The 24,028-nt window shown below is 44.4% G+C and overlaps 1 protein-coding gene across 3 annotated transcripts in view; it reads right to left on the bottom strand.

The window, feature by feature from the left end:
• MARCHF8 (membrane associated ring-CH-type finger 8) overlaps positions 1-24,028 on the bottom strand; it is a 951,649-nt gene that overhangs the window by 481,076 nt on the left and 446,545 nt on the right. For all 3 annotated transcript variants that reach the window (XR_011268598.1, XM_069610553.1, XM_069610555.1), the window contains exon 3: positions 15,207-15,278. Coding sequence is in view for 2 of the 3 variants with exons in the window: in XM_069610553.1 (XP_069466654.1) it covers positions 15,207-15,278 (72 nt within the window). In the remaining variant the exon portion in view is untranslated. The remainder of the gene's footprint in view (positions 1-15,206; positions 15,279-24,028) is intronic.

The following is a 24,028-nucleotide window of genomic DNA, read 5'->3' as shown; positions in this document are numbered from 1 at the left end:
CAAAGCCACATTGCGACGCAGTCTGATAACCAGTGCTGGCCAGGGGAGAACGGACACTGTGGCTGTCTTCCCAGAGAGCATGACAGCGCCATTTAGTGTTTCTGCATCTGCCTTCAACGTTACCACACGGACCATTTCTGTGTCATGGACCGCGAGTTCATGACATATATACATAAAATAATCTTCTAGACCTGGACCAGATTTAATTATCAAAAAATGACATATGGTTTCCAGCTCTTTAGCATTTCATAGAGGCCCCTCCTTTATTTCTGACATTGCATCTAAACCCTTCTCAAACAAGTGGCTATACACTCTATTGGTCAAGACTTTACAAACAAAATCCATCTACAGAATATTTTCCAGCAAGGTCATCTCATAATAACATTTATTATGCATTGTTTCACAGGCTGAAAGCCATAGAAGAATAGGTGCCGACTTGATGACATCAATAGTTTTATATCGACCCAATTCCAAATACACACCAGCTCCTTTGGGGTACCATCGAAACACTCAGCAATTGTTTTAGTAAACCAGCTTCTATTCTTCTAATATTTAATACATACCACATATCCCCAACTACTGTCCTGTGATTTGTTTGGCCACCAAATTGGGCCCTATGCACATTGATGACTGACTTAATGCATCCTCTACCTTTCCAATAGAAAAGACTAAGAATGGCAGTGCCAGTTTTAGTGATCCAAGTTGTAAAGTTTCCAGAGGATTCTTCCATTTCAGATTATTGCAAATTATAATCCCAAAATAATTGATCCCAACATAATTATAATTAGAGCCGCGTGGAGATATAACACTGTTCAAGTGGATTGACCTTTGACCTTTTTTATTTTTGCCCAGACACATAACCGCCGATTTCAAGATATTTATGGTAAAATGATGGCTAACCATAAAATGCTCGAAGGTGAAGGCCAGTACTTGCATGGCGTATGTGTCCTGGCCAAATAGACAATGTCAGTCCCTCCCAGTCAATCAACATGGACGTCTCGTGTCTTTTATTGAGAGGCCCGAAGCGGCCCACCCCGTGCCTATAGCAACTGGCGACAAGGTCGGGGACCCAGCATGCCGTCCTAAACCGGAGCTCCGGCACTATTCATCCCTCCGTGCACGCCATCAGGTGACCCCTGCTTTCCCCCAGGGCTGGCTACACTGTTCGAGGTAGTGCGTGGGCCGGCGCTGGGTGGAGCTTCAGAGGAAAGACCCAGTTGCTCCTTGCACGTTTCAAGTCCTTGGTTAAGTGTACCCTGAGCGCGGTGCCACACAGGGAAGCATCCACAGCGGCCCAAAGTCCGAGCTGAAAAAATAAATAAAAAGAACATTTGAAACCCTGCTGCAAGCATTGCTCACCTCCCAGGGAAGGGGGAGGCCCAATGAACACGATTCAAGGCCTTATCTAGCAGTGACCCTGCACAAGGAGGTCAGAAGATACCCAGCTGGGGAAGTGGGTGCCAGCAACGCTGCAAAAGCGTCACCGTAAGCGACCCTACGAGGGTGCTTGTGCTGCGGGGGAGGGGGAATTAGCTCAGCTCCATAGGGGTACCTCCCAGAGGAGCCACCAGGCATCCCCAAAGAAGCCCAGCTCACCAGGGCTGCCAACCACAAGTACAACTAGGCATCCCTACTACTCGGCTAGCGGCCTTTAGGTGACCACAGGGGTGCTCTTGCCGCTGAGGCGATATCCACAAGGAAGAGAGAGCCTATCATAATGGAGTAAGACCACGACAGTGAAGCAAGCACCTCATCCATGGCAAGGCTATCGCTATCCACATCCCGAAGTGGGGGACGGGGGAGCTCAGGCACGGACCACAAACCAGCACGTGGCTTTACCGGGTGCCCAGTGCCCAAAATCGATTTCTCGGGAGCCCCCGCCACCTTTGGACCACGAAGGGACATGTGGGTTGAAAGGCTGGAGATGTACTTCGCCACAACCAAGGAAGACCCTGCGGCCTCGAGACAACTTGTACAGCGCAGCAAAAGAGCCCTGCAGGAATACTAAAACTGCTCGTCAACAGGGACTACAAGAGGTTTCGACCTGCGGCAAGCCCACCAAGGCCCGGCAGAACCACTGGACGCGTACCATACCGAGTGCAGAGATTGGCCACGACCTGTCGGCTCGTAGACGAGGAAGTTGAGATCAGAGCACAAATCATCCAACACTGCTTGTCAGCAGCCCTAAGCCGCCAAATCTTAAAGGAGTCAGATATTCCCCTACACTGGATCCTGGAGCTAGGAAGGACCCATGGAAGACGCATCTGAAAGGTGGACACGCAGAGCTTGTGCAGGTGGTGTTGACAAAAGGATCGCTGAGAGCCTGCTGACGGTACAGACGGCAAAGCGTGCAAGGGGCGCAAAAGCCACCGGAGAAGCGCCAGAAGTAGTGTCAAGCCTGTGGTGGCCCAGCACATCACGACCACCCGTGCCCGGCAGCAGGAGCCATGTGTGGGCGATGCTGCAAGGTCAACCACTAAGAACGGATGTGCAGGGCACTCAGCATAAGCATCTCGACCGCCCACGACACTGTCCCGGCCACGATACTGGCAGGTGGCCGCAGTGGATGAAAAGGGGAGAGCAGGCCCTGCAACTCTGTCACGGATGGAAGGTGCAGGTGACGTGGAGGAGGCGTTCTTCATTTCTGCAATATGCCTGGACTCAAGGCAGCAGAAGAGGAAACCCTGCTGCTCAATAACCATCAGAAACACAAGGATGTCAATCCTGGTGGACACTGTGACATCAGTCAACGTGATGCCAGCAGTCAAGTTCAAGAAACTCTCGACGCTACCGCTGCAACGTCCAAACATCCGCACTTATGGCAGGACTACAACCCTGCCACTGGATGGGTTCTTCATCCCCCCAGTGAAACATGAGGACATCACAGTGCAGGTCAAGTTTTATGTGACACCGGTGGCGAAAGAAACGCTGCTGAGCTGCGCAACCGCAGTAGATCTGTGGCTGGTGCACTTCACCTTCCAAGTTTACCGCCAGCACAGTTCCCAGGGCTATTCGAAGGAGTGGGCTGCCTCAAAGGGCAGGAGGTACGGCTGCACATGGACCCAACAATACAACCAGTGGCACTTTGACACCACCGCGTCCCACTCCACATGAGGCAAAAGGTGGAGGCCTTCATTGTCAAGATGAAAAAAGCTGGCATCATTGAGAATGTGGACGAGCCCACGCCACGTGTATCACCAATTGTCGTGGCGGCCAAGCCCAAGTGTCCGGAAGAGGTGAGGATTTGTGTGGATATGCAGCTGCCCAACTGGGCAATCAAGAGGGAAAGGCATCCCATGCCCACGCTCGACGACATCCTGGCTGACCTGCGAGGGGCCCAGCTGTTCTCAACGTTGGATCTCAAGACCGGGTACCACCAGTTCCCCCTGCATGTGGACTCCAGTGCTATCACATTTTCCTCACACATCGGCCTGTTTTGGTACCGCCGGCTGAGATTTGGTGTGTCATCAGCGGCAGAAGTCTTCCAGCACCCCATAAGGGGAGCATTGAGTGGCCTCCCTGGCGTCCTTAACGTGAGTGACGACGTGCTAGTGTACTCAGCATCACCCAAGGAGCACCTGGCCAGGCTCCTGACATTGCTGGAAAGGCTGTCCCATCTGGGACTTACCCTAAACTGGAGAAAGTGCACATTTATGGAGCCCCCAGTAGAGTTCTTCGGCTTCATTTTTCACGATGGCGGACTGTCTCCCGAGCCCAAGAAGGTAGAAGATATCAAGGCGGCACCAGCGCCAACATCGCCTTCAGAGATCCGCAGTTATTTGGGCATGGTCAACTTCTGCGGGAGGTATATCCCAAACCTCGCCACCATCACAGAGCCCTTTCCCGTCCTGATGAAGAAAGACCAAGACTGGAACTGAGGCAAGGCTGAACAAGACGTGTTCAACGCCACTAAAAATGCCCTCACCGCGGAAACCATGATTGCGTCCTTCGACCCTACCAAGGAGTCGGAAGTAATGGTGGACGGCACTAGGAGCAGTTCCCCTACAGGTGTCTGAGTCAGGAGTGCCTCAAGCAATCACCTCTGCGAGCAAGGCACTCACGGAGACGCAGAACAGGTATTCAAAGTTTGAGCGGGAGGCGCTGCCTGTCCTGTGGGGGGGGCAGGAACTTCCAGATATACATCTACAGGCACCCTGTCACCGTGGTCACGGATCACAAGCCCCTAGTCCCCATCCTTGGTGGGACTGCACCCAGGCCCTCTATCCAGCTCCAGCACTGGCTCCTTCAACTACAGGAATACGATGTGACGCTCACCTACAGGGCGGGTGCCGACAACCCTGCTGACTACCTGTCTAGCCACATGAGAAGGCCAGCCGGAGGAGAGGAGACACCCGGCCATGACACCGAAGCCACGGTGGCGATGGTCATGCGGGCAGCGATCCCCAGTTCTATGTCAGTGGCCGAAGTTGCAGAAGCGACCTGACAAGACAAAGGCTTGCAGGAGCTGACCGAACAGCTACGATCCAGGCAGTGGAAAGACTTCCTAAGCATCACTCAAACATGAACACCGGAGGCACAAGCATTTCTTCGGGGGCTATGGAATGTCAGGACCAAGCTTGTAGTGGGGCCGGAGCAAGTGCTGCTCAGAGGGATGAAACTGATAATCCCTACATCCCTTCAGAAGGCAGTGATCGAGCTTGCCCACGTGAGACACCAGGGGATCACCAAAACGGTGGAGAGGCTCCGCAAAAAGGTTTGGTTCCCCGAGATGGTATGGTATTGTTTATTTATAAAGTGCCTATACACAGGCAAGTGTTTCAAAATCGCTCAAGGAGGGTGGGCACATGGGAAAAAACAACAGTCTCTCAAAGACCTTGAAATTCCGAGATGATAAAAGTCTGCAAAGGCAGAGTAAGTGCATAAAAAACATTTAACCGTTTGAGATACAGCAAAAAAGCCTTACAGCGATTCTGCAGTTTTTACCAGTGCAAATAAGGGGGTGAAGACAAGGGAGGACAGACGATCTTCAGGCATGGCGCGTACGAATCGTGCAAGTTCACAGACGGTCACAGGGAGGGGGAGGTCCAAATACACCCGCTCGGTGGAGACTGGGGTAAGTGCAGAGAGACACTCTGTTAGGTTATTTCTCAAGTGCAGAGAGTGTGGGTGGGGTGTGGGGCCCTGAGGCAAGTTCGAATAAGAACTGGCACGGGTAAAGATGGAAAGAAGGGTAGAGAAGTTGGTTGCAGCGTGTATCTGGTGCTAAGCAGCGAGACCCCTGGCCAAGGGGCTACCCATTGCATCCCCAACACGGGCTGACGCTCCGTGGAAAGCCCTCAGCATGGACTTTGGAATTGTCCTGCAGTCTGAACACTTCCTAGTGTTGCTGGACGAGTTCTCGAGGTATCCGGTGGTGCAGTTCGTAGACTCCACCGCAGCCAGAGCAGTCATACCGATACTGAAGAAGACGTTTGCAACCTTTGGGCTCCCGGAGTCGCTGAGATCGGACAACGGATCCCCATTCTAGAGTGAGGAGCTTGCCACTTTCCTGACGGTGTATGCAATAGAACACCACCGAATTACGCCTTGCTGGCCACAAGCCAACAGAAACATCAAGAGGTTTATGTGAGCAATCAACAAGGCATTCCAAATTGATGTGAAAAGGGGTCAGGCACTGGAGACCACCCTCACTGAGTTCTTCATGGCGTCGTGCACAACGCCACAATCAACCACAGCTGTATCCCCAGCCGAAGCACTGTTCCGGTGCAAAGTCAAGTCCACAATCCCGGAGCACGAGGCTCGGTTGCAGGGCACTGTAGAACCCACAAGGGTGAGAGAACGACAGGAGCAAGAGAACGCCAGAGAGTTAGTTCGCCATGGCTTAGTGGAGCAACCCCTGGAAGTCAGTGATCAGGTGCTGGCCAGGGCCAGGAGCCCACGCACACGCTCTGCCTTCCTCATGACCCGGTCCCCTGGACGGTGTCGGCCCGACCAGGAACAATGGTCACAGTGACCCACAAGGGCTCGTCCCTCACACAGAACTGCAGCTGGTTTTGCCGCATCAGGGGCACAACAAGAGGCGATCCTGAGAACGGGGAGGGCCAGCTCCCGGCCAGAGACCACGATGAAGAACGGCCAATGTTCAACAACGACCAGAATGACACAGCTGCCCATGCAGACCAGGATGGCCGTGTGGCACCCGGCCTGATAAGATATCCCCAGCGGGTTGGCCACCGACTCCCCGAAAGGCTGAGAGACTATGTGATGGAGTAAACCGTGGGCAATTGCAAGTGTACCAAGTGATTATGTTCTACCATGTATGTTACTGTTACATGTTCATGTTTTGAGGCGAGATGGAAAGGGATGTTACGGTGCGAACGGGCACCATGTCGGGTGACCATGCGCACCGCGGTTAATAAAAAACGGAGAGCTTCCCGCCTAAGGGCTGTCCCTCCCAGTCAATCAACACAGACGTCATGTGTCTTTTATTGAAAGGCCTGGAGCGACCAGGCTCGGGCCTATAACAGGGTATATCCCTAGCAGTCCACCTCAGAGCTACCTCCACATCTTTGCTATAGATTGAAAATACGAGGGGCGGGGGGCAGGACAAAACCCTGCCTCATACCCATCATTATACAAAATGCCTCTGCTGTCTACCCCCGAGTGCCATACTCAACACTGAGACTTAAAGCTTCTAGTACAAAGATTAAAAGTACCCAATGTACCTCTTCTGGCATTAACATAGTTGCCCGTAGTTAGGGATAAATTCCAGCACGTTGCACTGCACCCTTATGGTGTCTGAATCCAGGTTGTATATCAGAGATGTTCCCCTTGATCAAACAACAATATTCTAACTCCTCCAATATAATGTTTCCAAAACATTTTCTGGAGTCACCATTTAACACCATCTAACAGTTGGGGTAGTTCACATCACCTTTTTTAATTCAATCGACACTTTCTATCCTGAGGACCAGGTGGCAGGCATGTTCCTGGTAGTACAAATATGCCTACTTTGGGTCAACAACAGGGGGTTCATAATTCTAAAAGATGTGAGAAAATAACCAACAGTAGCGTTCAGGGACTGGGGCCTTTCCATGTCTAAATGATTTAATTGCATCTTTCACTCTATCAACTCTAAGCATAGAACAGGGACATTCCACGTTGTTAAGATCATACCAGGCAGGGAACATCGCTATCATTATTCCATATCTGCTATGATTTAACCCATACATATTAGAAAAAATGTCATAATACTGACACAAATCCATCTAGCTAAAGAGTGCTTGCAAGCACGCTGGAGAGGAATGGTGTTTGATCATTGCCACGAGGGCATTGAATCATACAAACACTTTGAAATATTATAAAATGGAAGGCTGCTTGTTTTTTTTTAATGCAGGGATTTGGAGCACATTAAGTTGCACATTCCACATTTGAAAATGACTTGATTTGGCCCATAGACATTGGAAAAATGCTCATACTACGAACACAAATCCTTGTAGCTAAAGAGTGCTTGCAAGCATGCTGTAGAGGGCTGGTGTTTGATTATTGCCACCAGGGCATTGTATCATACAAACACTTAGAGATATTATCAAATGGAAGCCTCGCCCCTACCTCTGTTAGTATTCCAACTATTCTGACCTCCAATAGGTTTGATTTGTTTACCAACCTGGATAAAACTTTAACAGGTCTTGTTGTTAACGCTGGGGGGTCACCAATTGGACCACTAGGGTTACCCAAGCACTGTTTTGTGACTGATCATGCCCAGGTCTCGAACTGTGCGAATTGTTCACATATGGTGTCAATGGCCAGGAAGATTCAGGCTGATTTGTGTGCTCTATCTCGTGAATTTCATAACTTAAAGGGCATCGTGAAGACACTGGTGGGGGGTCAGATTTTGATGGAGGAAAGCAGGAATGCCTCGTCCAAGGTGAACTTGGTGAATTCACAAGCATCAACCCCAAATATCCCCCATTCACTCCCACAAGTACCTAGTGGGTGATTGGCAAAGGATGTGGGTAATATAGCACAGGTGATCAAAGCTCATTAACTCAATCATCCCCCCAACAGGCTGGACTGTATTCCGTATGCTAATTTGAATACATTCTCTGACTTAAGAGCCCCTAATGCACAGCTGAATACACCCTCCCGCACATCCTTTTTCATGCTTAATGTCGCGAGGGTGATATCGGGGTACCCTGATCATAGGGACAGACTGATTAATAAGGTGATTCATTAGATCCGAACTAAGCAGGGTTGTTGTTCAATAATCAGATAAGACATTCATGCTTGTGAGCAAAAGATGGGTTGGCTTGGGAGAGACTATATAGAAGTACAACTTGTTTCTGTGGCACTGGTTGAGGGACTCCTGACTTTGAAACAGAGGGTTCTCCCACCAAAGAGCCTAGAAATAACTATTTCTTTTACATGCCAAATGTGCGACCCACATGTCGTTTCAATAAATGCAAGTAGTGGTCAGACTCAGGTAGTTGGGTTAGGGAAAATGAGCATCCTGAAAAACGTCACCTCGACACTGGGTTCTGTTTCTCACCCTCTAGCAATGGAGTTGCCTTTGAGGGTAAACCCCCAACTGCCTGGCGTTGATAACTCTGCTGTAAGGCCACCGGGACACTCCGTGCCCAAATGTGTATGCTCTCGGTGTACAAATCTTCTGGTATTGCTAAGGGAAGCCCCAGAGATTTTAGAGTCTTGTACCTCCCGTGATCCAAATGGCTCGGTCTTGGGTGACATTGATTGACGGGGTGCACACTCCATCCCTGTGTCACCTGCCGCGGCTGTCTCTGTAGTTCGTGGGGCAAATGCTTGGTCTCAGGGAGCAGGGGTGGCGGAGACCATATTAGATAATACACACATTCTCTCATGGAATGTTGCAGGGTTAAACCGGCATATGAAGGTTGACAAATGGCTATCCTTTGTTCGGGCCCACTATATTATTGGGTTTCAGGAGACATGGACATTGGCTGCACCCAGCATTCAGGGATTCACAACATTCCAACAGCCACATGAGAGTGCTCCTATGGATCTGTTGGAGTTAAACTTAACTGGACTAGACAGGTCCAGTATTATGCTAATAAATATTTACAACTGCAAAGCAGCCAGTGGGGGGTTGGGCCTATTTTTTATCTACATGATGCTATAGAGTGCTGGAGATCGATCTATGGAAAAGCATCTATAATTCTTGTAATTGGTGATTTTTATCTTCAATGTGAGCCATTGGAGGCTATGGCAGGTATGGCAGAAGATAAGGATTTTTTGTGGGGGATTGGAGAATTGGATGCACCGTACCCCAAGAGGAAGTATAACAATTCCAAAAAAGTGGCATTGATACTTCTTGCATGCAATCTGAGGTCTTGCAATGGGCGTATCATAGGGGATCTGCCGGCACACAAAACATTCCAGGATGGAAAGCGTTCAAGTTTGATTGATTAGATTTTGGTGAACCTTGAAGCCTGGCAATATATTGTTGACCTTAGAGTCCACGATAGGCAAGAGAGTGACCACAATCTGCTTTCTCTCTGAGTGTCACCAACCTTTTGGGAGCACCTGGAAATCTGGAAGTGTTACCAGATGTCTGGGTGGTTATTACTGGGCATGCTAGGCGTTTGTTAAAATGGGCACATGTGGATTTAGAGGCGACTCTTCTGAAAATATATGACTCCATCCTCCTGGTATACACCACATTTTTTGGGGACCAGAAGGTGGGAGTCATGAATATAATTAATACCCAAAGTGAATTAATGAGCAGGGTGGGAATGTTCTTCTACAAGCTTGCTAAGACTGTGGAGAAGCAGGCCCTATGTAAAAACCCTTGATATGCTGGCAACCGCCGCAGGGCAAAGGCCATCGTCATAACTCAAGCAAGAAAAGTAATTACAGAGGGGACTGAACCCCTGTGCAAAGCTCGTAAGAACTACACCCGGGTGCTGAAATCTAAGAAATCTGAGTTTCATGAAGACCTCTGGCACTCTCTGCTTAGTGCTATAAAAAATTGAGATTCCAAGGTGTTCTGGGAACTGGTGAGCAAGGGACGCCCAGCAGAGCAGAATTTCATATTTATAAACGGCGTAATCCACAAACCTTTGTCATCACCCACTGACGTCCCTGTATTGGCACATAACAGGATACCAGTTCTGATGTTCGCAGATGACGCCATCCTTATGTCCTCGACTCCGGGGGGGATTGCGCCATCAGCTAAACATCTTTTCAGGTTTCTGTAGTAAAAATGGCCTTATAATAAATACTGATAAGACCAAGGCTATGGTTTTTAGAGGACCCGGGGGGGAAGGCGCTGTAGATTGGATCTGGTTTTTGAAGGTACACGAATCGAGCAGGTCAAGATGTATGACTATTTGGGTATAAGAGTACATGAAGACTGTTCTTGGGGTGAACAATTCAAAAAGGTGGGGTTGATATTATCAAGATACAGTGCTTCAATAGCTAAATTTGCCAAAACATAAGTGGGTGGTGCTGTGCGTGTGGCTTTAGAGGCCTACAAGGCCCAAGCCAGGAAAGCTGATGTTTATGGTGCTGAGATCTGGGGGTCGTCCAATGCCACACATATGTCTGTGGGGGAGAGTGCCTTTCTCAAAAATGTATTGGGTCTCCCAACTAGTGCTCCAACATTTCAAATTCTTTTGCAGTTTGACCGAAAGTCCATTAAACAACTTTGTAGGGCCAAACCGCTACTATATCCGATTAGGCTGTGTAGTATTGAGAATTTTGTTAGATACCAGAGAGAGCTCTGGAAGATGTAATTCCACAGGAGGGTGGCTCAACCGATCCCTGGCTGGTGCACGTAAAGAGTGAACTCTTGGCCCTGGACCTTGTGGATCTCTGGGTCACCCTACAACTATCGATGCAAGTTCAAAAGCTATAGTACAGCAAGCCCTTAGGTCGGCAAGGACGGCAGAAAAAAATAGGAAATTCAGTATGTCAACTCAATTTAGTACCTATTTGGCCCTTATACAGGCACAGGGCTACGAAGATCATCTTGATTGCATGAGCCTGAAGGCAATGTGCTCTTTGTTTCTTAAACTATGTTTTGGCATTTTACTCCTGACATCTGTAAAGTCAAAATGGAATACCAGCATGCGTCCATACTGTCCATTTTGCCCAGGGTTTAGGGAAGACAGAGTTCATTTTCTGTTCCTCTGCCTCATGTACATGGACTGTAGACAAATGTCTCTAAAGTTTATTTTTCTACAGAACCAGGTTTCAACTGTTGCTGAGGCCATTAGGCTCTGCTTGGGAGTTAAGGTACCCCTTGCCACGTTTACCACATGTTGGTTTCCTTAACTATAATCACATCCTGTTTTTGTTTGATTGCCCATGTTAATCTATGTGTTGAAGAATGACCGCTCGACTGGGGGGCTCCAATAGAGGAACAGACATTTACAATTGATGCATGTTACAACTGAAACCATTATGCACTGTATGCACATGAGCACTTTTGTCCTTTTGTCTGGTGTTGAACAACTGTTTTTAATTACCATTGGAAATATGTATTTTATTGTACCTATTAAACCAAAGACTTCGTTTTTGAGGTTAGTTAGTTCTGATTGTTTGTTTTATGTACATGGCGTGTATGGTAAATTCTTTTTATCGAAATAAAGCAAAAATGAAAAATGAAATGGAAGCCTGAATATTTATTTTTTTAAAGTAGGCTTTGGAGCACATAAAGCCGCATATTCTACATTTGAAAATGACTTGTAACACTTTTTTTGTTTTCTTTAGATGTGGGCACAGGATTAATCAGCCTGACAATATAATGTTCACACTCAAATTTTCTTTTCATATTCCAGGGGATAACCTATCTAATTCTGCCTCCCCCCAACTTCACCCTCCACCCACAGTACATTAGGAATAAGATACTTGTATACATAATGTGCAAAGGGGAATACCTTGTACATCAATCTCAAACAGTCGGCTGTCTAAGTGAAAAAAGGGAACCACATTGTCTGGAGCGTAGCACTGGTGCCTCACACTACATGCAGGTTTCGTCATGACAAGAATATTCTAGGATCTGGACAGCCAGATAGGTCTGTTGTGAGAATATGTTTTACTCTAAAGATGCACCATTGTTGTACCTGAAGTAGGAGTCATATTAAGTCAGTATGAGGATGCATTCCTCAAAAAGGAGCCTTTATTGATACCTCCAGGAGTGTAAACATGGAGTTAATCAGGTATGGGATTGCATACTATGTCTGCAATGGTAGCTCTCACTTACAGCCATAAGTCTATAAGTGCTGGACAGTGCCATTTGCTGTGGACAAGAGAGACAATCACAGCACGTCATGTCCCTTAGATCTATCCAGAAAACATATACTAAGAAAATCTGCAGAACGTTATCTTGAGAATAACAGTTTGCACAGTAGCTTTAATGCAGGGACACTAGCAATAGAGATTCTCCACATCAGTGACCAGGTAGAATCCTTGCTTTATGCCTGAGGTCACTCGTTCAGAATGACTCAAATTTCCTTTCGACCAGTTGTGATACCAAACATTCTTTGTACAGGGAAATATCAGGCCTTTGTGGATTGAGCTCTCCCCCTTTTTATTGTCACAAAGCATGCCCAGTGTCTCAGCTGGTGGTAACACAGATATTTGTTCTCTATCTGCCCAAAATCAGATTTGTATTGTAGAAAACGTTGAATTGGACCATTCAAAAACACATCACAAAGTTTAGAACAGCCTGCCATCTCCGAAACGCATTCTCTTCAAGATGCAGGGTGAAGTGTAGGTTGTCAAAAAGAGGTATAAAGGGGGTGGTCATTCCATGTGTCAACCGTGGCTTTGGTAATAGGAGGGAAATAAATGGAGCAGGGCTATCAGGGATTTGGGAGAAAGGGAAGTTTCCAGCTGTGGGAGCCAGCTACCACTTGCTCCATTAAACACACCAGTTTTTCAGAGTGAGGTTGTATCCAACCAAGAGACGCGTTTGCTTGATAGTGGTTCATAATCTCCTGGGAACCCAGCCCCACTTTCCCACAAGAATTAAATGAATTTTATTAAGGATTCTGGATGTCTGTCCCTGCCATACAAAGGGATATAGGGGCTTTTGTATGCCCTCAAACTCAACCGTCAGAATCAGCATCGGAAGAGTGCTGAAGAAGTACAGAGGTTTGGGGAGGCTAGTCATCTTTAACTTTTGTGGTTCCCCCATGACATCCATCCTAGGTCCTTCACACTAGCCAAGTCCTGTTTAATCATTTCAAACAAGTAAGTGAATATGGTGCTGTGCATATGGCTGTGATGTTTGGGGGCAGCTATACCTCTTCAAGTACTTCCTGGACGTTTTGGCCCATTGTAAAAGAGACAACTGGTTGCAGAGCATGAATTTACCTATTGAAGAGTGTCGGGTTTATAATAGGGTTGTGATCACATTCAATTTGAAACCTGAGACCCCTCTCTTCCAAACACTTCTCTGTCCCCTAATTTTCAGGTAAGGATTGTTCATGATGCGACAAAGAAAAAAATATATCAACCACAAATAGGAATATTTTATGTGCCTCATTTCCCCACTTTATCACACATAGTTCCACCTGCTCCTTTATATGAGCTTTATATGAGCTGCAAAGGGTGAAAACGATGTTAAAGTTACAAAGCCTCCCATTTTCTTAAATTAAATTAATCAGAAAAATGTCCTATACAAATTAGTGAAATAAGATAACTCGTTGACGAATAACTGTGTAGCAGAGTGTGGATTCTAAACTACATAAATGAACATTCTTATTAAGTTTGTCAAGAATACTTACAGCTATACATATATACTTAAATATTCTTAACAAAAAGCAAAATTCAAGGAGAAATGTAAAGATAAAAAAGGAACAAAAATCACAAGACAGTGTTGCTTATTGGAAGAACGCTACATGTTTTCCCCCAACATGAATTTGGTCTGCAACAATACAGCACTTGTTTCAATTAATAGAGGATGGGGGGCAAAACAACACAACAGGGGACAAAGACCAGAGATCACAGGCCTTTTTAGGCCGGAAAAAGGACAGCAATGTGTACAGTGAGAAATCTAGGATTCTATGAAAAACGTAAGTTTAGCAACAATCAATGGTCACAAGATCATTTTTAAGGCAAAATCTTGCTTTTATTCTTAAATGAATAAAAAGCTCCGGGAGGCCTTCTCAATGGTTGCCTTTGCTTTCACAGATACACAGCCAACCTAATCGCTCAGACTTGAGTGGGACACAATCTACAGCCGTACAGAAATATAAGAAATTCCCTGATCAGGTGCAATACGCACGCCTTTGGAATAGGAAAATGGCGTGCACAATGGGTTCTATACCCCGGTTCAGGTCTACTCAGCCCTTCAACCCCTAGATCGCCAGGTCAATAAATTGAGTACCACCAGTGGGTAATGATAGTGACAATAATTATTACACTTCTTAGAAGCTGGAGGAATCTAGCATGAAGCACTATATCAATCACCAAATTATTATAATGATTATTTACACAAGGACATTTGTTTCTCTCACAATTGATTCCATCAATGTTATTTGTCCCTATAAGATGTTTTTTGTTTGTTCTATCCTTTGAGAAAGGGCGCCATAGAGATACGGCAACAATTTGCACACAATCTTGAACTTATACATGCATCACTAGCAGGAATGCACAAGTATGAAAAAAACATTCTTAATACTCTTTATTTGCTATTTTCTTTTAAAACACACAACCTGAAGAATACAGCATTTCAAGTAATAGTTCTTATCACACATATGCACTGTATTACCATTTAGTTTTCTAATTTTGTTTCAGAAATCATATACACATACAGCATAACAAACATTATCCAATGTTAACATTGCTGGGGAAAAGATTGCCAGGTAGCGACATTTACCCAAATTTCCACTCCCACGAAAATCAAGCACTTTTCCCCAAATATTCTAGGACTGGAGTTAGAATAGTAAGTAATGCCTGTCCTAGAATATGTGGGGGAAGGATTTTAGGGCTGCTGGGAACAAGATCACATACCTAGCAACCTTTTCCCAGGGGAAATTCTCACATAGAACCACATAAACGAGTTCAGAGGGAGCACTTTGACAGATGAAAACAAGTGTTTATTTATGAACAATTAAACACATATCAATACTTAAAGAAATACAACAACCTGACTCCTGAATATCACGTTCTCAAGGAAAATTACAGTATCTGCACCAAATACAATACTTGAAGAAGGCACTGGTTGCAAGTGATAGTTATTTTATAAAAATGCTCACATGAGACAAAAGTGCCATTGAAGACTCAGCTGCAACTGCAAGGAGTGATTCTTGCAATCCGGTAACAAGAAGCTGTAAGGAAACACAAGTGAGAAAAATCATTTGAAAAGCTGAGCAGTAACACAAGAGAACAGTAACATATTGTAGTTTAAAAAACGAATTCAACATTTAAGCTCCGATTGGAGATAAAACTGGGTACACTACAGTCGAGCTGTGGGCTGAGCAGGAATTCACACTTTTATGGGGCTTTCCAATGAGTGAAGGACTGGAGTGCATTGGGCCAGAGTCTGTCCTGCAACTGCTCCCCAAGGGTATATAAGTGCAGATTGTACAGCCATTGATACTGCCTTTGTTGTGCAGGGGCAGAAATAAAGAACAAAGGTGTGCTGTGTCTGTTATCAAAACCTAGCACACGTTTTCGTGTGCCATTGCATTCTCTTATGCCATTGAAAGAAGGTGACATGTGCTACTACTTTACATTGGATACACCTGTGATATACAAATAGATTTGGACGACAAATGTAAAATATTAACATGTCAGATAGACAAGAAAGACTAACAGGCATGTTGGGACACCTTTACAAATATTGCTAAGGACTCAATGACAAATCTTATCAGACTAGCAAATATGACACATTAAATTATTACAGTTGTAATGAATCAGGAGTAAGACGCGGACACAGGGGTGTCATGGTGGTTGGCAAAGAGTTTTTACTAATCAAAATAAGGATATTTAGGAACTCTACCCACCCTTTTACAACACAAATAATTTCTCACTGACAGCCCGCTCTAAGGGAAAACAGACTAACACCTGAGCCGTGTACCTGACATGTCCCAATACAATGGTCAGGTAATTACTGATCATCACACACACCTGACTTCCATTACACTTCCCCACATGGATAAAAGGTGGAGCACAAGAGCACACTCTGAGCGAGGCAACGCACAAGAGGAAACAGTGGTTCCAAGATGGCAGTTTAACAAGAGGAGAAAGACTGCAAAACAGAAGGTGATCGCAAGGAGGTAAGTTCCCCTGACCTTTTCGAGAAGGAACCATTACTTTAATGAAACCTTGAGAACAGAAAGAGTAAGACCAGGAAACCAGGCTGAAGAATCCTACATTGTGTGTCGGGGGTACCCGGAGCCCTCCCGTGTCAATAATAGTGGCGGGAAAGAGCGCCCACTGCTGTGGTACTGTCCTTGGCTTCAAGAACAAAGCAGCGTCAGTGAAATCAACACAGCCGGTGAGTTGGGGAGACCAATAAAAGACTGTTCTGTGTTGAAGCCAAGGTTGCAAACAGCAACATTGTATGGCGAGCGCTGGAACAAACATTGTTAATACGTGTGTGATAAGAGACACAAATGAAGTTAAACTGCCGATGAGCGATTGAATTTTAAAGCAAGGTACAATACCATTGACAGAGTAGTCCAGCACTGCGTTGGTGCTCAGTCAAAGGTCTCTGTAAGGTACCCAGCTGAGAAGTGATAAAAGTAGATAAAGTTGGTCTGAGATAGCAGTGGAAGATCAATTGAAAGAGAACAAATAAATCTGAATCAAAGTGGTTCTGCAACGGATCAAGTCAAATACTGTGCACAGTCAAAAGTCTTCGATTTCGATGAAGTAGAGAAAGTTTGGAAAAGTAATTTTTTTTATTTTTTTATTTGTATTTGGTTTATTTAAACCTTTACAAAACATGACAACACATCTTAAAACAAAGAAGATTAAAACATTTCATCACATTTACATTTACACTCCTAAGAAAAGTAAATAGATTTGGTCCAAGCTCGACAGAGGGAGATTAATTGAAAAACTTGTATTGAAGTGGGTCTCAGCCCCACAGAGGGACGCCCAGTGTGACTTGAAAATCAACCAAGAAGATGTACATGAGAATCCTGAGGAGAAAGGAACTTTTGACTGTTTAATTATCCCATCAGGCCCTCTGAAGTAAGAGACTTTGAATGGCACAGAGACTTTGACATAGACGGTCCTGATACTGAGATTTGAACTGCATTCTCATGCTAGAGAAGCCAGAGACTGTGCTAAGCTTGAGTTTGGTCCTCCCTCAGACAGCCGCTCCCAGGGTCAGGATCAAGTAGCTTCTGTCTTTCCCTGGCCACATGGGGACTTTCCCCAGAAAGGAGTGATGACATCGCTAGATTCACCACACAGTGTAAATAGATTAACTGAAAAAATAATCAGGATATGAACATTTCAACTTCAATAGCAAAACATTATGTAACCCTGAAGGAAATCCAATATGAAACATAACTTGAAAAAAAAGAGAATGTTCAAACAAGTGAACTGGATTTTGAATTGGGAACAGTATATTCCTTCCTAAGAAAGTATAAATAACCCAATCATCACCGACCTCTAGTGAGACATGAAGGCACAACCAGTGAATTAGATGGTGAGACCCCTATTACAGCTTCAGTCCCCCTATGTTTACCGTTTTGTAGAAGTGATAATAAGGGATAGATGAGGCAATCAACTCAACAACCAAAGAGTAACCTTTGCAACAATGGAGATTCAATATACACCAGTCAAACCCAAAGCAGCAACAAGAACGTCAGAGAAATAGGAAGGTTAGGTAGAAAATGCAGATAGGAAACATATGGAATATCACCACAACAGCCCAAATGCAAGAGGGTCATAAACAAGCATCCCATTTTGAGAAAAACATTGATTTATAAGATCTCTAATAAACAAATAAAAAATCCGGAAACAAAGCTACTCAGTAAAGGCCTCTCATTTGGTCCCACTTAAAACTGCAACTTGAAATAGATCTTAACAAATATGTTAGAAAGATGAATCACAAAAAGTATACATGGAAGAATGGGCTACTAGAAGAGACGTTCTACCCAGTCAAAGAGATTTTGGAGTAGACAGTGAAAGCTATATATGCCTTAAAGACCTTGGATAGTGACTAATAAGAGTTTAATAAGACATACTAACATCCGATTTACAAATATTCACAAGAGGCATAAAAAATATGATATGATATGGCATTTATAACGCGCCTATACACAAGTGGATAAGTGGATCAAAACATCTCTCAAAATCGATTCCAACATTACCACCACATAATGGTATTGATGTCTTTCACAAAGCTATGCCAACTGATTTCAAGAAACTTTCATAAATGTCCTATAAGCCTACTCAATGAAATTGGAACAATTTAAGTGGAAAAGAAAAACTTTCCCTTCACAACTTACAAGGAGATAAGATCTTTGTATTAAAGGAACCAGACAAAAGTGGAAATATAGTTGCTATACATTTTGTGGATTATAATAAAAAATGACAAAGTATTCTCTTTTTCTTTAAAAACAACTACAAGAAGTTTAAATGCGATCCCTGAACTGCACGAGTCCCTTTCATATTTTCAACAATATTGAGCATTTGGATATTTGTTGAAGATGACAGTAAAACAACATACTAAAGATTTAATGAATGAGTTTTCACAAATCATTTTGAAATGTACTAATTTCCAGAATGATCCCTTTATAGTTTGAGAAGTGTAGTTGAGAAGTGCGTAATAATGTTGTGACAGGGCCAGAGACCTAACCTTGTCGAGGGGGATACAGACCCCTTTCAACATTGAATAGGAGGCCTATCAGGGCATTTGCCTGAGCCGGTCCTGCCCCAGAGGTCAGGCAAGGGAGTTAGGAGGGCCCCAGTCTATGCACACCCCCCATGTGCCTGGAAGCAAGTGGGGGGCACCACTCTCAATCACCCCTACCTACCTTAAACTCTGCTGGCTAGTGTTCTCTTTTCTTTTCAGAAATACTGAATCCAGCATCCATAGCTGCAATTGGCATGACACTTGACCCATGGGAGAGAGATAGCAGAAGATCAAAAGCTGGCTGAATTGCATTCATGCACATCGGCGGTTGAGACACTTCTCTGCAGTAGGAGGATGACTCTGCTGGCTATCGTTTCTCTGTCACTGGCAACAAGAGACACTGTGGACCCACATGGGGAAGGGGGCAGGGATTAAGAGAATTTTTATGACCTCTCAACTGGTGGGTCCAGTCCAAGCTATAAGCCAGAAAGATATTGGCCCAGGGAACCTGGTGAATGAAGGAGCCAATGGGACAGGGTGAAAGTGACAGAACAGGATGCAAGGCCCTATATAAAAGTGACTGACCAGATGAAGAGAGTGTGGGTTGTTCAAGTGAGGTCAATGGGAGACAAGGCAGTCCAAGAGACCAGGCATTCGAAGGACGGTGGAGTGGAGTGCTGAGAAGACTAGGAGAAAGCATGTTAGAGGTGAGGTATTGGTTGGGAAGAGAACGAGGTACTTAAATGTGAGAGTGTGTGTATGGTGATTAAGGTGAGAGACTTAGTGTAAGTGGTACAGTAGGTAAGTAGGTAAGGAGAGTGAAAGGAGGGTAAATGCAGGTGGGAGTGCAGAGCCGTACTGAGTAGAAGGGTGTGGTGTATAGCACATGTGGAGAGTGGTAGGGAGGAGAGTGAAGAGTAATTGAGCAGAGGATGGGAATGGTGAGTACAGATATTAGTGGGGAGTAAAGAGCAGTGGAGAGTATTAGGGAAATAGGAAATAAAGAGCGAGAGCTAGAAGGAAAGACATTGGGAGACATATGAAAATCGGAGGGACAGAAGAGGAGAGAGAGAGAGAGAGAGAGAGAGAGAGAGAGAGAGAGATAGTACATTTGGAGGGGAGGTGGGAGTGAACGTTTGGGAGGAAGGAGGAAAGAAAGGGCATCAGGGACAGGAATATGAGTGCATGGAAGAGGAAGACTGAGTGAGAACTAAGCAGCATTTCTGCTTGTAGTATCCAGACATCTGTGGAAGGCCAGAACAGGTTTCACCTAGAGAAACCCCAAGGGAGTGAGAGAGAGAAGGCTGCAGCCTTTAGGCCCTCACTGTAGTCAGGATCCTAGACAGTGAGGGATACCGATCTGTAGTTGTCAACACTGGGGATAGGGAAGCATGGGCTAAGAAGGAGGGAAGCCCACTAGAGATGAGTCATGGGCATCCATTAGTGTGTCCTGATATCCCTGCACTCCAAGACTCATCAGCCTTAGTTGAATATTGTGTAATAGTGACACTTGAACCACCTCTTGAATCACTGGTGTTCTTAAGGCCACCTGTGAAATTGTTCAGAGGTTTAAGAATGTGTGTCACCTGTACACTTTTGCTAAGTCTCTTTCAAGGAAATTAGGATGCATTAGAAATAGACTGTGGTCTGTCCATTTGATTTTAGGAGGAGGTTCCTGTTATATAATTATTAATTATTTCTAACCTATCACTATCCAACAAGCATATTTAAGTTATATTTTAACCCTTTTCATAAACTCTTACATTTGCTACACACAAACAAAAATTGTATTGTGGAATCTTTCCATGTAGGACCTTTGTATCTGACATTATTATGTTTTTATATTTATTTTTTTCAAATTTTTCAAATGTGATTTGATTAAAAAGACACCTTTCACAGAGTTCAAAATCACACAAAAAGGAACATTAACAGCAATTCAGTAATACAATGCATTTCATAACGTTACATGGTATAGTTACAACATCCTAAAATAGTCCAACTGTATTAAAATAGACGATTCAACACTAATTTACCATCAGAATATTATACACTTAAAATCCAAAGTATCATAAAAGGTTGCATTCATTAAATAAACTTATCAAATCCTGATTTCAATGGAGCCCATCTGCCTCTGTCTACAATTCAATCAAATTTAAATTACAGACAAATCTCAAAGTTTCGATTTTAATTGAGATAGAAGAGCCACTGATAATCCTTCTCCAGCGAGTCTCTTCATCACATTTCCCATACAGTAGTGTATTTTGGCACTACTTGCACTCAGCCCCTAGGGTGTCACAAAAGTAGATTTTGCTGCTTTAATATCTCGCCACTGATTGTATTTTGGCACTACTTGCACTCAGCACACATATTGCCCCAAAAGTAGATTTGCAGCTGTGTTATCTAGCCACTATTTATTTTTTTCAAAGCCATGGGCATCACCCACTGTGCCCTCCACTACACAGGTCCAGAATACATTCAACAGAAACTCATCCGTTACCAACCCAATAGAAACCTGCACCATCAGGCACTGCACTCCTCTGTGTGATCCCCCCTTCAAATGGACAAGGATAGGGGCTCCATCCTACTCTGTCCAAGCCCCCTCAATATGGAACACAATTCCCCTCAGCATCCACTGCATAGAGGATCACCTTGCCTTCCAGAGGGCCCTCAAGACCTGGCTTTTCCCTGCAAGCATCCTGACAAACCTATGCCACACTCCGAGTTATTTAACCACCTCTCCGGTAGGCCGGGGCAGCAATGAACCCGCAAGGAAATGCACTGAGCGACAGATGGAATAAACTCCAGCAGGCCGCAGTTTAGAATCCTCGTCATATCTACAAAACCAAGAAACCAGCCAGGACTAAAGCTACGTATCACACTCCATGCTTATGGAAGATAGCGGAAGGCACGGCCACCCACCTGCATACATCTGCTATTATCCACTACTTTAAGACACATCGTGCAACACCTCTGCCATAAGAATGCAGCTATCCACCACGACAAAATGTCGGCCTAGCTGGACACATAATGAGTCTCCTGTGCTCCTATACTCTCTAGACTACCTCACAGCTCCCATCCCCATGCCAGCTCGACATGGGTAGCTAACAGGGACTTGGCCTCCCGTAGCTACCTTCATATTGGCTAAAATGCACACATGCACTCTAACCTACTCTGACAAAGTTCCTATGCCTTAAACTTCGGCCCCCCCGATGGCGTTCACCTACAACGCTTTGAGGCTATACCATTTGGAAAAGGCGCTATGCAAATGACAAATTACATAATCTAAAATCTGAGGGCCCTTTCCAAATATAAGTTTCAATTTCTATTCAAGTACAAACATTGACAAAGTATATGCTTTAGAGATTTCATCGGCTCAGAGGAATTACAGAATCTGTATACAGCACTAACAGAGTCATCTTTGGACCTCACTCTTAAAATGTCCCGAGTTTGGTTCAGATTCATTCTTAGCTGTATGAACTGATACCTCCAATGCATATTAGGAAATCATTCACAGGTCTGGGGGTAAACAGCCCGATTTTTTAGGCTCCAAGGACATATGTTGATAAAAATGTATATTTATCGGGTGTCTCTCATGTAGAAATCCAATCGCACGCCCATAGTTTCACTTTGACCATGTCAGATGTTTGAATTAGTGTTTAAGTGTTACAATTTATGCATTTTAAAATATTATCACATTTATCACCCCAAGAGTTAAAAGAAAACACAAATAACGAATTAATGGGAGGCGATGCAATTTTCATGAACAGCAAAATAATACCCCACATTAGTGTTACTTTTAGGCAAATAAGGCCCAACTTAAACCTTATAAATACCCGTGGTACACAGTTGGGTAGCCTCAAAACACTTGTCCATAAACGTTCTTCCTTGGCTATCAACTCCTCCCAATCAAACCAAAATATCGGCTCTAGGCCATACATGATTTTTGGAATCTCTTTTTGCAGAATAATACTTTATCACTGGCACTATGAATAATCGAGCAAATCAGTCTAAAATGTTCCACATTTTTGGTTTGAATGCCTCAATTTCTGCATTAAGATACATAACTAGGATTGATTTATTGGGTTTCGAAAAAAGAATGGGATTCCCGAATAAATGAAGCGATCCAAAGGCATCTTATCTAGGTGACATTTAAACTTAATTGGTCTCATTAAGTTTGAGAATCTCATTATTTTCATCTTACTTTTATTGATGATTAGATCATTTGTTTCTGCATACACCTTTAGGACCTACAGCAACCTCTGTAGACCAATCACAGTGTAGTCCATCAGTAGAACATCGTCTGTGTAAGCCTAAGTGGAGGGCACCTAATCTTGGCGACATCATACCATAATGTTCTGAAGAGTCCCCAATTTCAGAGATATAGATGTTGAATAGACAGTATCAAGATGCAACCCTGTCGTAGTTCCCTCAACGTATTGAAATCTTTAGAGAGAGAAACCAATTGATTCAATCTTATTCTTAAAGTCATCTTTCTATGCATATGGATCAGTATATGCAGGAGGCCTTTACGGGAGACCCCACCTCACAAGCTTACCCCAATGTTTCTCTCGATTTACAACATCAAAAGCCAAGGTGAAGTCAACAAAGCATAGGAAAATGGTCGATGCTTTCCTCCTACAGACCTTATCTGGGAGTAGATTTACAATTAAACCATTCAAGGAAGTACCCACAAACTTTCAACAACCTGTCTGAAAAACATTTAAGTGGCCAGTATCAATGGCCCATTTTTCCCTTTTTTATAGATTGGAATACCGTGGGCATGTTTCCAAGTTAAAGTTGTTTTAGCAAAAATGTCATTAGTGAATAGAATATACAATACCAAGGCAAACAATTCAAGGGCCTTTTTTTTAATTATGTTCGATAGACCATTAGGCCCTATCGCACTGGAATTACTTTCCATTTTAATAGCTAGCAGGACATCTTCATGTTTAAAATTAACCAACCGTTCAAGGCCACTGGGCCTCTCAAGCCCATTATTATCAACTATCTCACAAGTGTAGAGTTTAAGAAAGTGATTTACCCATACCGACTCAGAGATGGGATTTAACTGAACCTCCTCTTGCCGACATTCTAGGCTATTAATTATTGACCAAAATATTCCATCTTCTGCCTCCTGATGGGACGAGATACATTAATGGTTTATCAGCCCATTTTTGTAGCCTTGTCTGGCAGCCCTGGTGAAGCTCAGTGTACTCATTGGGGGACAGGTGTGATGGTTTCATCAATTTCAGAACGCAATGG

The sequence above is a fragment of the Ambystoma mexicanum genome, chromosome 8 (assembly GCF_040938575.1).
Source record: "Ambystoma mexicanum isolate Mex_15411 chromosome 8, UKY_AmexF1_1, whole genome shotgun sequence".
NCBI classification, from domain to species: domain Eukaryota; kingdom Metazoa; phylum Chordata; class Amphibia; order Caudata; family Ambystomatidae; genus Ambystoma; species Ambystoma mexicanum.
This window is presented reverse-complemented; position numbering and strand designations above follow the sequence as displayed.